A 17,522-nucleotide genomic window follows, 5' to 3' on the forward strand; every position below is an offset into this window, starting at 1 on the left:
CCACACCCCCACAGGCATATTGTGTATTCCATGATCAAAACCAGCTGTCACGTAAGTCATTTGTGTTGCTTTTGTTTTAGAAGTCCCACATGAAAAACTCTGTGCAGTGCAACAGCTTCAGATACAGACACAGACCACTTTGCTACGTTTTTAATAATCACAAAAAAGCTTCAATATTTTTAAAAAATGTGCAAAGTGGTTGAAAAGTTCAAGACCACTTTCCCTTTCTGCTGAATAGGAAGCTGGTCTCAGACCTGAGTTATACTTGAACATTTGAAAGCAGCAGTCCATGGACATGTTACCTCTCATTCTGTATTTTTTGTGTATTTTCCTTTGCTGACCATTCAGGGCGTACAGTAGATTCTGTCTAATGTCATTGCACACTGTCCTGTGAATGAGCTTAAAAAATGAAATAAACCTAATTTAGTCATGAAGAACAAGATAACCTTAAAGATACACATTTTTCGATCTGTTTTTTTAGATTAAACATTAGACAGCTATACATTGTTGATTTTTTCTTTAGTAATGCTGGATATCACATAGCTGCATTTCCTTTGCAGCACCTGCACAGTGCTGAGGTTACAATTACAGAAATCCAGTATATCTGCTCACACAGTGAAATATTATCCTGATATGAACTGTTCCAACAACAATACAAGTTAAAATCATTCTTTTCCCATACTGTAGTAAATACTTTTTCATTATTTCCCACTAGTACCCAGCCTGGGACTGAAACGCTTTTGTGGCTTTTGTCCTGCAGAGAATCTACCGGCCAATCAGCGAACAGAGAGGGAGTGGCTGAGAACGATGACGTTGAGGTCATGCGCTAAGTTTGAAGTTGTAGCTCCGTAACGGCGGCGGAGATGGATGTTTGTGAAGCCATTTGTTCCGTTGTGGCAAAGCTGCTGTCGTTGATGGACATGAAGAACACACTTACCCCTAGTTTCCCCTGGATCTGTTCAAATTCCACGTTGCGATCCGTCTCCGGTGCCCAGAGCAGCTGGAGACCCGAGATCACGGGAGAACTACAAACTATCGCGATAACAGCCATGTATCCACAAGTTTCCGAACGTCATCTATGGTCAAAACCGGCTTCCGGTTTTGCCGGTTTGGTGGAATTATACGTTTACGTTTCCATGGTTTTCAGTCGTTGTCGTAGTTGCGGTAAATGCATGGATCTATTAACGCTGGCTTTTAACACGGATGTCAATTTCTGTGATATCCACTGTTAAAAGCTGGTGTGATGATCCATGCGTTTAACAGATTTTCATTGAAAAAAAAGAAATCCATGCATTTACTGCGACTACTGAAACCATGGAAACGTAAACATAAAATTCCACCAGAAGAGCAAAACCGGCAAAACAGGCTTACGTTTTTGACGTTCTGAAAAAGGTGGATAAAGTGAGATTAATATCCCTTTGTCTTTGATTTTCTGTCAGGCTACTCACTCTGTGGTATTTATTTTCACTTTCAGTTTGTGTTCTTGTAGCACGGGTGTGTTGTATCGTAAAATATCACAGTTTTCCACTAATATTTTTCCATCCATGACGTCCTGTGTGCTTTAGGACCATCTGATTGATTGATGAGTTGTTGCTTCTGCCAGCCGGTGGAACTAATGTTGACAAAGTGATGATTTACGATCGGAAAGTTCGTCGTCGTGTTTTATTTTGAAATTTAACCACGGACCGCGGTGCACGCAGTGGAAATGCTCCGATTGACTTGAATGTGTGTGAATTGCTGCGGCGTTCGCAACGGAGTCAGAACAGAGACAGATGGATCCAGTGGGAATTGGAGGTTACTTTGCTCTGCTCATTGCGATGGTGGTTGTTTACATCGTGCAGCAGCTTCATTGTGTTCCGACACATGACGTACCAAACGTTATCGATTGGGTAAAGACAGATCCAATAGTTTTAAACTTCAACAGAGTCTCCACCTACCAGGAAGTAAATGTTTCTCAGTGTAGAGCAGTCAGTCTCTTTGCACACATGAAATGAAGTACAAGAGACTGGTTGGGACCAGTATTTTCTTATTTTGTCAAAAGGAATTGGGAACGGCACGACATCAAACCAGTCTGAAAGGCAAATCTTCAAAAGAGACATGTCAACAGATAAAAAAAATGCTGCGGATTTAATAAAAGACTGTAATAACAGACGCCTAACTATGCCAGGTTTCATTCTGCAATGATGCACAGCCATGTTTTTATGATGACATTGTGTTGGAGATGCCGTCAGCAGACAAAGTCACAGCAGCAGAGTTGCACTTCAACTTTTATTATAAATACAATGTACTCTCTGTTGTTGTTCACACATAGTGCTAATGTGATTTAATGTAAAACAGGAGCAGCAGTGATCACACTGATTTAGCAGACGGTTTGTGATGCAGTCTAAGTGTGAGGTGAATGCTGATGTTTCTTTCAACTGTCTCATGGATTCTTCAGAGATCAACAACAGGTTGATCACAGATCAGTCACAGTGCTGCAGCTTGTGCTGTATTTTTCATTTTTAACAGGTGAAAAAATTCTAACATTTACATACGTAAAAAATTACATTTTAAAGGGACAACGAGGAGTTTTGGAAAAGCAAAGCTTTTTCACACTACATTTATGAGCCTCCGCGTACCGTGAAATTCTTTGTCTTGCACAAGACAGACTCATGTTTTCATTCATCAAGAATTAAAGTCAGAGGTTGGAAGACGATCACATACCGTCGTAGTTCCGACCATAAACGGCGATTCGGCGGCGTTATTCTCATGACTCGCCACGAAACCGAAAGTAAAGAAACGCTGGTCGGCTCGACCAGCATTTCCACCACCACTAATAATAACAAAATAACGATAGACACAAAACGATATATTTATCGAAAATGGGCCCATTAACAAGTGGTAACGTAAATGTGTGTATTTCACACTGATAAAACTTGTCTGGCAGTGTTTGCACATTACTTTTTCAGTTATTAGGGGCCGGACAGCTGAATATATTTTGTATTCTGCTGTCATGGGAACAACTGCAGTCAATGTGAGAGTGGCATTTTTAAACATCAGATTTTCTCTTATGATGCAAAACATTTATCGTTAAAAACAAATCACCAACATTTCCATGGTGTCAAGATGCAATTTATGTATTATCAGATTTTTGTTTAGGTAACAGTATTTACATGACAATTTGACAATTTTTGAAATCTGCTACCACAACTGCTGCCATCTCACTACCAGTCAATCAGCTCAGTGAGTTAGGAGCTGCTTCTTGGTGTCAGAGGTTGTGAGTTGAAGCCCCAGCAAGGATGATGATGATGACACACCAAAATGCTAGATGTCCTCAATTGGAAACCCAGGACAATTCCTCATGGTGGTGTTACAGCATGCCTTTAAATTTGAAAAAAAAAACTATGAAATTCATAAAAATTCAACCATATGTGTTACAGCTTTGGAACTTTAAATTTTAAATTGCCAAATTCCTGCGCAGCTGCTATAATTTTTTTGTTTTGTTTTGTTTTTATGACCAATGTTTGAATTTTTCATGTTTCTAAGACCTTACAATACAAGAGACTGAACAATCCATAAATATAGAGCAGGATATTCACCTGCATTGTACAACTTAGGTACCACGTAACCAAACAAAACACAGGCAGACAAACCAATATATATAAATATATATTAGAAGAGCTCCTGTATACAACATCTATTGCACGTCTGCCCGTCCTGGGTGAGGGATCCCTCCTCTGTTGCTCACCCTGAGCTTTCTCCTGTTTCTTCCCTGTTAAAAGGCTTTTCTTGGGAGTTTTTCCTCAGTCGATGTGAGGGTCTAAGGGCAGAATATGTTGTTATGATGCTATGTAAAGCCCTTTGAGACAAACTGTTTGTAAAAAAAAAAAAAGGGCTATACAAATAAAATTGCCTTGCCTTGCCTCTTTTGCAAGAACAGACATCTCATTGGCTTTTATCTGCTTCTGCAAATGGATTCTCCATCTACAAAGATACACATATATCAATACATCACGCTGAGGTGTTCAGTTGTCTATTAGTTATAGCCTTAAAGACCCCCTGCGATGAAAATCGTGTTTTTCCTGTTTTCACATGTTCATGTGGCATTTTTCTGATGCTACAGGACATACAGGAGCAGAAACGTAAACGGCAAATTGCATTTCTGAGTATTTCTGCCTTCAAATTGCGGTGAACCAACGGCAGATACAAACTGGCAGTTTCAGGCAGTCACAAGCTCCGGCCCCGCTCTGCATCTGACTCAAAACTGTGAGGCTGGATAGCTCTGTGTTTCCCATTAATTGATGGGACTATGGCAGCCCGTCACAGTCTTGTTTGGGTCCACCATAGTCTCTCACCGAAACATTTTTTTAACAACGTTTCACCATCTTTCATCTTTCTTTCGTCCTGCTTGACTCGGTCTCACACACACACACACAGGTATGCATGGGCAGGTCGCACTGGAACGCTAATAAACAATAAACACATTGAATCGCTAATTGCAGCGTAGTCTCCGCCCACGACTCTGAGGCGCATTGCTAATGAGCCGCTGGTGCTCTGCAGAAGGAGAGAAATGGGAAATGGCACAGGATTTGTGATTTTGGCAAAAAAACTAATAATCACAATTTAAAGACCAATGAGAATGTTTTAAAATAACTAAAAAGGAGGATCGGAGGGGGTCTTTAAAGGGATAGTTCACCCAAAATTCAAATTTCATTCATTATCTACTCACCCTCATGTCGACTAAGGGCTGGGAGAATTTTCAGAGTCCTCCGTGCCTTCTCTGAGTTACGGGGGGGTCCGCGCAGCAGTATTTGTCCATATAATGGTTGTGAATGGTGCTCACTTTTCTTCGTCCAAAAAGACACACCAAAAAACATCCAAATACCTCCATACTGCTGGTCTGTAATGTCTCTCTTGTATTGAAGCCCTGCCATGAGAAATTGTGCCGAAAAAAATTAAATAAGTCTATATTTTAAGCTTGTTTGTAGCGGAAGCTCACAGTGTCTCAGTTCACTGCTCTTCCTGTGTCAGTGGAAATCTCGCGTGATTTGCACTGACCGGCGGAACAATTTCTCATGTCGGGGCTTCAATACAAGAGGGACATTACAGACCAGCAGTATGGAGGTATTTGGATGTTTTTTGGTGTGTCTTTTTGGACGAAGAAAAGTGAGCACCATTCACAACCATTATATGGACAAATACTGCTGCACGGAGCCCCCCGTAACTCAGAGAAGCCACGGAGGACTCTGAAAATTCTCACAGCTCTTAGTCGACATGAGGGTGAGTAGATAATGAGTGAAATTTGAATTTTGGTTGAACTATCCCTTTAAGTGTTTGTTTTAGACCATAAGAGTAAAAAGCCTACTTCACCACACTAACTTAAACTTGGTAGGTGCACAGTAGTCAAAGGGGTAGCTGAATCCTACAAAAGCATACTTTCTTAAATATCATGACCCTGTAATAAAATCAATATATTTTCCCCATTTGGCATGGTATATGTCAAGACAGTGTATCATCCTGTATGATAACTCTTTGCTGCTACTGTGCCTAAATAAATGAACCAGAGGCTGGACGGAGGGGGATCTTCTGATTTCCATTCCCTAATAAGAAGTTTCTGACCCAGCATGATGGCTGTATTGGGGTTCCCCTTAAAGGGCCGGGGTCCCCCACAACATACAGGCTAGGTAGGACTGGAATGTCTTGACCCATGATTAGCTTAATATCTTTTGTGAATTGCTGTCCACCACATCTGACATTACTTTACAGTTTTATAAAAAGTTTGGCTTTGTGAAATCATCACGTGACATTTGATGCGTAGTCGCACATAACTCAACTCGACAAAAAACTATTTTTATGTGCGCAGCTTCAGCTCCCTTGCACTGCACATTAATTTGGAATGGCAATAGCTAAAAGTTAAAGGGTCTGCCTTTAGTTTTGTTTGTTTGGTTGATGCGGTATGACTTGTGACAGCTCCTCGCTGTCTTCTGGGACAGGACGAGTCTGAATCACTCCCACAAAAAGGCCGTCCCTTCAACAGCATGCCTCGGTCTGACTGGGTCGCGGGACGGGCCGCTGCTGTGTCCTTCTGGCCCATCTCACCTTCCTCTTGATTTTCCTTCATCTGTTTACTCCGTTCCAGTCCAGAGGAGAACTCCATTAAATCACCTTTAGAGACGAGAACAGGACTCGACAGCTACAAACTGGAGCAAAACAATCTTTTCACGGGAAAAAAAAAAAACAACAACCTCACGCCCACCCCGGTTCATGTCTGTCCCACATCGTCAGCGGCTAGAGGCCCGCGAGCGCTGCTGTGAGACAGAGGCCACTTCTTGTTTACTAATGCACACTATATTGATGTGAGCTGATTCCATCAGCCGACACGTTTGGATGCCACACACCCCGCCGTCTCTCTCTCTCTCTCTCTCTCTCTGTCTCCCTCCGACTCCTTACGTCTTTGCCCCCTAATGTAACCGCAGCGACGGGGCGAAGCTGCGTGACAGTCAGCAGAGCAGCAGCCATTGTTGTGACTGCTGAGATCTGCATGTATGTAACTGTACTGTAGAGTGAAGGCTGCTCTTAAATGACCCTTGTAATCATGTTCCTTGTTACACGCAGCAACACAACTCTACCAGCTGTGTCCCTGAACTTAAAATAAATAATACTTGACCGGTTAACTACATTTTATTTTATTTATTTTATTTTATTATTATCATTACTACTACTATTTTATTTTGTTATTTATTTAATTATTTATTTTAATTGTAACTTATACTGTAATGCAGCCTGTCATTCATTTATTATATGAAGTAATGTCAGGAAATGTTCTGTAAAATGATTTAAATATTTAAAGGGATAGGTCACCCAAAATTGAAACTTCACTCATTATATACTCCCCCTCATGTGGACTAAGGGCTGGGAGAAGTTTCAGAGTCCTCCGTGGCTTCTCTGAGTTACAGGGGGTCTCGGCGTAGCAGTGCATGTCCATATGTGAAATGTGAAATTGTCTGTGTCGTCCTACACAGCTGTTAAATGATTGGCTGTTTGTCTGTCGGGTTTTTGAGATGTTGTGACTGTTACATTCTGATATGATTTTTTTTCTGGATGCACTGAAATCTGTTTTGGCATTTTCCTCCCAGTGCAATATGTTTTACATGTAGGCTAAGTTTCTGATAGGATCCAGGTCCCTGTTGTGAAAAATGGGGAAATATCTTCAAAACTGGATGTGGCTTATGGATAGATTAAAATCCCAGATGTTGTTTGTATATGTCACATTGCTTTATTGTAGTAGCACCCTCAATGACAAGAAAATTTCAAACTGGCACTTGCACTGCTATTTTTTATTTTTAAGAAAAACTCCTAGGCCAGGCTAACCTAGAGAGGGAGGCTGATATAGAAATAGGAAAGCAGTGTGTGTGTAAAATAATTATTGATTATTTTAGAGAAATTAACAACCTAGAGACTAAACACAGAGAAAAGGTCTGAAATAGAAACAGAAAGCAGTTTCCCTGTTTGTGTGCAACTGGAGCAAAAAAAAAAAAGTTATAATTTATTATATAATTTATTTTTCATCCTTTTTTTTTATATCGTATCGTGGCATATCGTATCATGACCCTGGCATATCGAAGTGCATCGTTTCGTGAGTTTAGGTGTATCGTCCCATCCCTAGTAGATAATGAGTGAAATTTCAATTTTGGGTGAACTATCCCTTCAAATAAAAAGTTCCCCCAAAAAAACCCATTCATGTCATTGTTTTGATTTATTTACATGTTTTTTTTGCTTTTTATTCGACACAGTGGTCAAAATCATTAGATTACATGAAGGGAAAATTAATTCTGCTCCACTTAGAGAGGACATGTTCAGTGAAGGAATTTAATTTTCCGCCCACTCAGACGTATTCTCTCAAACCAATAGTCACTTCAGTTTTTGATGAACCGACCAACATGTGTAATTAGTTAATAGGCCTGATCGCCTTTTCGGCCGCTCCGCTGCAAACTGGTTTCACTTTTGCCTCTGTCCATCACGTATGGTGGTTAGCTTTCCTCTCACCACGACAGGCGGCGATTATAACAAATGGATGAGTTCAAACCATCTGTAAGACATTTGATTAACGCCGCCGAGCCTTTCGTCAGGGAGAGAGGAGGCCAGAGTTGTGCTTGATGCGGAATCACGCTAATGACAGTGCTTTCGGAAGTAGCCACGCTCTAGGAAAAACATCCCAGAATGAGAAATTAGAACCTCGGAGAGACAGACGAGCTTCGTAGCGAGCAGCTCCGGGTGGCCTCTGCATCCATCTCACACATGATTTGATTGGTGCTCCCAGTCATCAGCTCAGCCTCATGGTGCAGCTGTTGAAGCTAATGTGGCATGAAATAAAACAGATGTTTCTTCTGGTGTCGTTCCTCCTCTCCCCTCCATCTCCTTCAATATTTTAGGACTCGCACACTTGTTGTGCCAGGCGGAGCTGGATCTCCGTCAAACCTGAATCCTGGGGACCTTTACACGTCTCTTGACACTACGCTTCTTAGAAATTAAAAAAGAAATCAAGAGCTAAGGGGTTAGATTCATAAAGTGGAACCTCAACCTCATAACAATTACATTGTAGCTGAATGACAAGCTATTAGATGTGTTCCTCTCTGGTGATAAACAAGACAAGGAACAACACTGACTTCACCTAAAGGCCTTTACACACCGGGAATGTGACAGAAATGGTTTGGATGCGACATGAATGTCTGTATAAAATAAAAATTATAATACAAAAGCACTCAAATCAACAAATGTCAGCTTTTTGGTGGTCAGGATCACCATCATTTGGACTGTGTCCATCTGTACAAATCATTAGGTATTGTGATATTATTATAAGTGGGAAATAGAAAAAGAAAAAGAGAACAAAAGACATGTGCCTCTTTCTCTGGAAACATAAATAAATGTTGAAAATTTCCTGGCAATCCAACTAACAGTTGATTCATTTCATTTTATTTTCCATTTGACCCCTCCCTGGGGTATAAGGGACAAAAAAAGAACAACAAATCAGAGCAGACAGCAACCAGCAGCGTACAACAATATGAACCAGAGTTAATGTACATCCATACAACTCACTTAACACTCAAGATAACTATATAAAACACATTTTCTTTAAGAGTTTAGACAAATTAAACAACATCTTTGCATTAATATGTATATATGGATTTACTCTGAACCTTCTAATAAAGTACTTTCTGTCTTCATTAAAAGGGGACAAACAAGTACATAATGATGTTCATCTCTTTGATCACCAGTCAAACAAAGAGTTTGAGATGAGATTGTCTTGGTTGACCACAGAGGAGGTCTGACCCTGATACACTGTATCTTATGTATTGTGTTTTGTCGTCTCCTTCAGGACACAGCTCTGGACCCTGGAGAGGACGTGGCCCTCCTCTCAGTGAGCTTTGAAGATGCTGAGGCCACCCAAGTCTTCCCCAAACTCTACCTCTCCCCCAGCATTGAACAGTAAGTACACCCTACAGTCGTTCACTTCATCTATTTACCACTCATGTGTTTGTGTGTGGGCCCCATTTAGCCCCAAGGATTATGTAGCAACTATCTGTATTTTCTCTGCCACTGAAAGTCCATTCTTGCACAGAGTGGGTCATGGCAGAGTAGAATGTGAGTCACTATCAGAAAGTGACGAGGCAGATGTGGGCTAGCTGGTTAGCATGCTAGCCTCAGTAGAAGAGGAGATGTGATGGAGAGTAAAAGGGGAACTACAGTATAAAGTCTGGTCGCTTTTCCTCTGTGTCTCTAACCCTCCTCTCCTCCATGTGCATTTGTTTTCAACAAAGCCAGTGAGAAATCAATCCATGGAGTGGTGGATAACGTTATATAGTATTATAAATGCGTAAGAATGTGTATATTTGTGTAGTCTTATCAGTCATAAACAAGACATTACAGGTTACAGGGTGCATTTGTGTCGTAGAGCCGCAGAGACCAGAGCTGGGACACCGGGTCGGAGTCATTTATTTAACCAGCACTAGTACTCTGAAGCTGTTTAAAGAGGAACTATGCAAGATTTGTAGTTTAACTATGCTACATTTTTACCTTAATTAAACCACTTTTTAGTGTAATTGTGATGGTTTAATAAATGGCTTAACTTGTTCCAGGGAGAATGGAGGCTCTCTGCCTTCCACCGAGCATCTCTTGGCTGAAAACCAACTTTGCAAGATCGGGGCCGCCGCCCCTGGTGTCTCTGCGGCACCACGGCACCCGTAACCCCTAATCTCTTTTTTATGACAGATTAAACTACACAAATATACACGTCGTAACATCGTTTTAACGTTATCCACCGCTCTGTTGATTGATTTCTCACTAGCTTTGTTGTAAACAAATGCACATGGCCAGGAGGAGGGTTAGCAACACAGCGGAAAAACGACTAGACTTGCATAGTTCCTCTTTAACTGAGGTAAAAATATAACATAGTTAAGCTAAAAATCCTGCATAGTTGGGCCGAGCGGCCCTATCCTGCGTGTCATTCCCCTCTCTCTGCCTCCCATTTCCTGTCTCTCTCTCAACTCTCCTGTACATTAAAGGCAAAAAAAGCTCAAAAAAATAGACAAAAAAAAAAGTTCCTCTTTACTCTTGGTGAGTAAAGGAATAAAGTTTGATGCTGAACTCAGGGACTGGGAAGGAAACAGATGTTAATGCTAATGTTGGCTATGTAGCAATATTAAAAGTTAGAACAGCTTTTTTAGAGGAAATATATTAGCTCCCTGTAGAATAGCATGCTGCTGTTATGATAACCATTCATATCCAAATAAACTTAAAATTCATCAGATGTTGCAAAAAGTCATGATGCACTCATCAGAGTGAGTTTATAAACCATCATCCATCACATGCAAAATCTCTATAAGGATGAAGTCTGTGCTGCAGCTCCTAAAGACAGATACCTGGAGACTCCCAGAGAGGAGGAAAGGTCAGCCAGAGGTGACGTGAGACCCCGGGTCTCCTGCTGATTTCTTGGATACGAGACATAGTTGACAGAGTTGGCGTGAGTGTGTGCTGTGAATCCAGCTACGTATTATGTCACTGTGAATAATCCCACATCCCAGTGTCTGGACTCATCAGTCGATTCCTCCAAAACAATAAGGGAAGAACAAAAAAAAATGAGATGGATGACACACAGCGTCTGAGCTCGGGATGACTGGATGTCTGCTGACATCTGGGGTGTTAGTACAGAGACTGTGTGTACATGTCTGTCTATGTGTGTGTGTGTGTGTGTGTGTGTGTGTGTGTGTGTGTGTGTGTGTGTGTGTGTGTGTGTGTGTGTGTGTGTGTGCAGGCTTGGGTGGAATGTTTTCTGTGAGTCTGTGGGCACTGTGTGAGTGGGTACTTCAGCGTATTCTCTTTGTTCAAAACCTTTTTTTTTATTATTTCCCTCCTGCTAGATTCACTGTGTATGTATGTGTTGGTGTGCATTTGTCAGTTTACATTTAGTTGCATGTGCGTGTGCATGCACATGAGTGTGTGTGTGTGTGTGTGTGTTTGGACACATGCATGCTTGTGGGGTTTTTCTATCCCAAATGTATGTCTGTTTTCATGGGTTCATGTGTGTGTGTGTGTGTGCGCACCAGTATTTGAATAGGCGTTGCACAGTCCAGATAAGTAGATGGATAAGTGTGTGTGTGTTTATGTGTGTGTGTGTGTGTGTGTGTGTGTGTGTGTGTGTGTGTGTGTGTGTGTGTGTGTGTGTGTGTGTGTGTGTGTGTGTGTGTGTGTGTGTGTGTGTGTGTGTGTGTGTGTGTGTGTGTGTGTGTGTGACAGAGAGAGAGGGAGAGAGAGCCAGGTATGGGCCCACTCTGACCTCAGGGCTCCACAGTCTGGGCTTGGAATAATCTCAGGCTGATGTTTATTTACAAGCACACGCCCCGTCGCACCAGGTTAACAGACCTCTGCTCCCCCAACCACCACCATTCTTTCTCACTCTCTTTCTCTCTCTCTTCCTCCTGCTCCTCCTGTCTCACTGTGTTTTATTCTTTCATTCTCGTCCTCCTTGCTCCTCTTTGGTTGCTGTTTCTTTCCACCCCCTCCTGCCCTTTAAAGCAGAAGTGCCGTTTTTTACAACCTGGACCTTATTTCTGGCATAACTTTTTTTTTTTTTTTTTAGACTTTATTTATTTGCAGATATAAAATAGAACAAAAACATTTACTTATTTCTCTTACGAGTGAGAAAGATACGAAAAAAATGTGCAGGTGAGGTCTGAAACCCAACATGACCTCACCTTGACCTAACAAATAATGGAAAAGAAATAATATTCACATACCTTGTGCAAGGTAGAGAAATAACAAAATAAAAAAAAAGAAAATGAAATTAAAAAAAGATGATGATAGTAAAAATAATAGTAGTAGTAATGATAACAACACTAAATAAATAAATGCATAACATACGGTCGCATACGCACCTATATAACATTGGTGTCATCAGTTGGAGTGGTCGGGGCACCAGGAATGCGCATTATAACACATTATCTGCCGTGAAACTCGTTCATTTTACCAATATTTTGTTATGATTCACTAGTGCTGTTCCCCTCTGAGTCTGGAGTTGTCTGTGATGGTCATCCGGGGTCTGTAGGTTGACCTACTGACCTCTGACCTGGATGATGTTGTCACAGCACGGCTCATTCACTCTGCCTCTTTGTGTATATCATTTTTATAACTATAATAAAACAATACCCCTGTCTTAACAGTATTGTTCTGTATATAATTGTTAAAGGGATAGTTCAACATTTTGGCAAATTGGCCCATTGCCATAACCCCTATAGTCATAGCAGTAGGTTTGTTACCTTTAATTGTCGGTGCAAGCAATTTTTAGAATGGCGGAGCAGAGCCGTGAGCTGCTCAGACCTGCACTACGGAGGCTCATGGGATTTCTTGGTTTCCCTCATCAAACTCATCAAATACACAATCCAACAACTCCAAAACGCTCTGGTGGACAAGTTAAGAAGTTGTGACCTTCACATTCACCACGCTATGAGATAATAACAGAATGTTACCAGACAGAGTTGTTTTAGAGGTAAATACAGAGAAAAACTGCCCCTGTTTTGGAGTTGTTTAATGACACCACAGTTATATGGGTGAACAAACGACCATATTTTATGCCAGAAATAAGGTCCAAAAAAACGGCATTTGTCCTTAAATCGTTTTTACTTTTCCAATAATCAGATCTGTCCTTCCTTCGGTCCGTCATCTCCCATTTTCATTCCATGTTCGCACATTATCTCTCCTTTATCACGTCTGTCCACTTGTCCCTCACTATCCAATTCAATCACTGAGCAGATACATGCACACACACACACACACAGGCACTCGTCCACTCCAGTATGTTGAAATTAACTATGACAGGACCTTATCCTAATGCAGGAACGGAAACAAAATACCCTAATTACACCACACAAAGCAAAGGTCACCTACCTGCTGCTCGTCCTACATAATCCTGCTTTTGTCCGTGCTGTGCATGTGTAAGAGCACATCAAAGCAGTGAATATGAGCGATGCTGCTGTACGTCCTTTAGAAAGCATGGCTCCGTTTAACCTTGATGTGAAACAACCTCCAGGATGTTTCATTTATTTTCACCACAGCATCGAGCACAAGTTTTTAGTTTTATATCCACGTTTTTTAATTTTTCTCTCTGCACGGCTCACATGTCTGTCATAATAATTGCTTGTGTTTTAATGCGCACCAATCTGCACAGGAAAAAGACACAGACACACGCACTGAGAATTGCAGAACGATTCAGGGAGTAGATGTGTGTGTTTGGTGTGCATACTGTATGAGGGAAGCGGTGTGTGTGTGTATGTGTGAGAAACGCTGACCTTACCGAGGCTGCAGACCAGACTGGAGCCGCTGCAGTGTCGTTAGAGGCTCCGCTCGGCTGCCAGTCGTGTGAGGAGAACCGACAGAAGGAGGCTAACGGCAGCAAAGTGGAGAGCAGGGAAGTAGGGAAGCTTTGGCGCGGGGGGGATGGAGAGGGGGAGGGGGGGGGTTGGATAAAGCATGAGATGCTGTAAAACCAACGACACCCTCTAAGACGGTGGTTCCCATCCTTGAATCCCCCTCCTGCCTTTGTCGACAACAAGCCAGCAAACATACAAACTTTTATTTACAAAAAGAAACAGGTGATAAAAGGTTAGAATGAGGAGTCCCATATACATTTTGAATCCATTCTGAATTATTAAAGGTAAAGTTCAACATTTCAGCAAATTCGCCAATTGCCTTAACCCCTTTAGTCATAGCAGTAGGTTCATTACCTTTTATTATCGGTGCAAGTTGTTTTGAGATCAGCGGGGCAGAGACGTGAGCTGCTCAGTGAACACAATGGAGGTGAATGGTACAGGTCCCCTGTCCCTCATCAAATACACAATCCAACAACTCCAAAACACTCTCGTAATTATGTAACAATAATAATGTAACATTACAAGACAGAGTTGTTTTTGTTGTTTTCATGTGTTGTAATGTTACATAATTATACTGTACATGATTATTTCATAACGTGGTGAATGTGCAGGTCATAATTGCGTTTTAGAGTTGTTGGATTGTGTATTTGATGAGTTTGATGAGGGACAGGGGACCTGTACCATTCATCTCCATTGTGTTCACTGAGCAGCTCACGTCTCTGCCCCGCTGATCTCAAAACTAATGATCCTACTGCTTTTTTGGCAAATTGCCAAATGCCAAAATGTTGAACTATCCCTTTAATCTGATTATTTTTATTCTGTTTTGCTCTATCTTATTTTATTTTTGTTTTATTTTATTTCATTTTATTTGTCTACTGTCTATTTTCCTTTGTTGTGTCATAATTGTTATCATGTCCCTCTAAGCAGGTAGGTTGTAGGTTTTTGTTCCTATTGTGTTATACATATAAATACATGATTCTGATTATCCAATTGGGTGTGTTATTGAGAAAAAATTTGAACATGCACAAATGAAATAAATAATTGTGATAACCTCACAACCACAGAGCAGACTACGCTGTGTGGACCCCCTGAAATCTCTGACGCCCTCCTCAGAGGGGCCCAGACCCCAGGTTGGGAACCAATGCTCTAAGAAACATGTGAAAACGTAGAAGCTGGAGCCCATCATTTAACCCCCCACCCTCTCCTCCTGCTTAATGCTGCTGCTTTTGTCTCCAGATATTTGCACATATGCAGATCAAGTCCGTGTGTGAATGTACTCGGCTACATGCTTTTGTGCACCTTTTTTGTGTGGGAGTGTGTTAATTCATGACCCAGGGCAAGAACGTATGTCTTCTACTATTGTTTGAAGACAAACAGTTGCATGTGTGTGCGAGTTTGTGCATGGGCGCGTTCTGTGTCGTCTTCGTCTTCGCGAATGCCGCTTAATTTAGCGTCCACACATGTGTGCGAGCCGGCCCCCTTCCGCTGTATACGTGTTTATGCAGATCTGTTACCCTGTTAGTGTTTCCCCTCCGTGTCCTCGCTGACCCTTGTTAGTCTTTGGTCTTGTGTATAGCTGCCCATTATCTCTGCATTGGCTCCAGTGAAGAGGAAAACTCATTTGTTTTGCAGTGTGCCCGCGCATTTCTGTTTCTCCGGCCAGCGTTTGATAGACTGCGACGTTCAGGAGGGTTCTGCATTAACCCCAGCCAGCCGCCAATGTTCACAATAATATCGTCTAATGCCAAGATAAAATATTCACATCAAAAACAGTTGTGGAAATTCTTTAAATCAGTTTGGATTGGATGAAATGGTGAGTGTAGCAGCTGTGGAGCGACTGCAGGGACTGGCTGGCTCAGCTTTTGGTTTTGGCACCGCTGGATTGCAGTGTTGTTACAGGCTGTCATATCAGCTCCATCTATTCAGTGTCAAAATACGCCGCTCTTCTAGGGGTCCACAGTCTTTCTGACATTTTATTTTTTTAATCAATCGTCCACTTTCCATCTCCATCCATCCTTCCACGCATCCTTCCTTCCCTCGCTCCCTTCCCTCCTTTATCCTGCTGTCCTGTCCGTCTTGTGGTTTTTCTTTTAATTGCAGTTTTAATACACACATTTTCAGTCCCGTTGAAACTGTGACACCGGTGGTAACCATGGTAACAGGAAGTGTTTAATACCACAGCAAACACTCTTGGGGCAGCTCCTCGGACAGAAATACAGATGAGCTTTCATCTGTTTGCAGTGCAGCCGTGCAAACTCACATCTTCCATCCATCCAGTTGGTCAGTTAATAATGTCAAAGTGCAATCAGTGTTGCACTCTCACATGCACACGGCCTATATAATATAATATGGAGCTTTCAGGTCAAGCACAGCTAGAATACAGGTGACCTACACTCTGTATCAGACCTAAATGCATTCTCTAGACATATTTAGCTTTCTCTATATCTCGATATATCAGTCAGCTGATGACAAAACACTGCAGCTAACCAGATCTTCATCATCACTGACCACAGTGACCAACACACTGTGAATTCTGGGGCGACTTCACAATAAAAACCACTGTGTACTTCACCAGTAATGTGATGCAACTGCAGTAAGACATGTATTAGCAGTAAATGAATGCAGCTCTGACATAGTGCAACAGCAAAAATGTTGTTTGCAGCGAGATGAAATTAGCCAGTGAATCCCTCATACAGAGGCAGACGATCTGAATCCACAACCTCAACACTGCTGCATACTGTAGCCTACACACAATAACATATGAAATTAAATAAGTGCAATGATTGGAATTGTTTAAAGGGACAACGAGGAGTTTCTCCATCGGCAGAATGAAAAATTCTGCGACAATAAAAAAAGTCTCACGTTAATGTGGATGAATCTCCGTTACCCACACTTGTTAATGGGCCCATTTTCGATAAATATATCGTTTTGTCTCTATCGTTATTTTGTTATTATTAGTGGTGGTGGAAGTGCTGGTCGAGCCGACCAGCGTTTCTTTACTTTCGGTTTCGTGGCGAGTCATGAGAATAACGCCGCCAAATCGCCGTTTATGGTGGGAACTACGACGGTATGTGATCGTCTTCCAACCTCTGACTTTAATTCTTGATGAATGAAAACATGAGTCTGTCTTGCGCCGGTCAAAGAATTTCACGGTGCGCGGAGGCTCATAAATGTAATGTGAAAACGCTTCGCTTTTCCAAAACTCCTCGTTGTCCCTTTAAAAAAAAAATGAAAATCTGAAGTAGCACAAGCTTCCCAGCATCTCACACCTATAAAATCACATGACAACAGTTGTGAAACAGTTGAAATCAGCCGTCATACAGACATCACTCTTGGTTTTGGCAGCGTTGGATGTCAGGCTGTCATGTTCTGTGCAGTGTCACTTGTGTTTTACTGTCATTCTATCCTTTTATCAATCGTCCCATCATCATCATGTCGTTCGTTGCTCTTCCCTCCGTCCATTCATCCCTCTATCTATCCGTTGCTTCCCGATACCTTTCCCTGCTATCATGTCTGTCTCATTTTTAAAAAAAGAAATCACTTTCTCCAGTTTTTAACTCTCGTCTTCTCGGTCGTATCTCTCCAGCCCTCCTCCTCCTCCTCCTCCTCCTCTTCCCTTTC

General features: G+C 41.7%; 1 protein-coding gene across 1 annotated transcript in view; it reads left to right on the forward strand.

Moving 5' to 3' along the window:
* Positions 1-17,522, forward strand: part of babam2 (BRISC and BRCA1 A complex member 2) — a 117,518-nt gene that overhangs the window by 73,115 nt on the left and 26,881 nt on the right. The window contains exon 7 of the mRNA XM_083998212.1: positions 9,356-9,465. Coding sequence (XP_083854338.1) covers positions 9,356-9,465 — 110 coding nt within the window. The remainder of the gene's footprint in view (positions 1-9,355; positions 9,466-17,522) is intronic.

Source organism: Trachurus trachurus (genome assembly GCF_905171665.1).
Source record: "Trachurus trachurus genome assembly, chromosome: 22".
Taxonomy (NCBI): domain Eukaryota; kingdom Metazoa; phylum Chordata; class Actinopteri; order Carangiformes; family Carangidae; genus Trachurus; species Trachurus trachurus.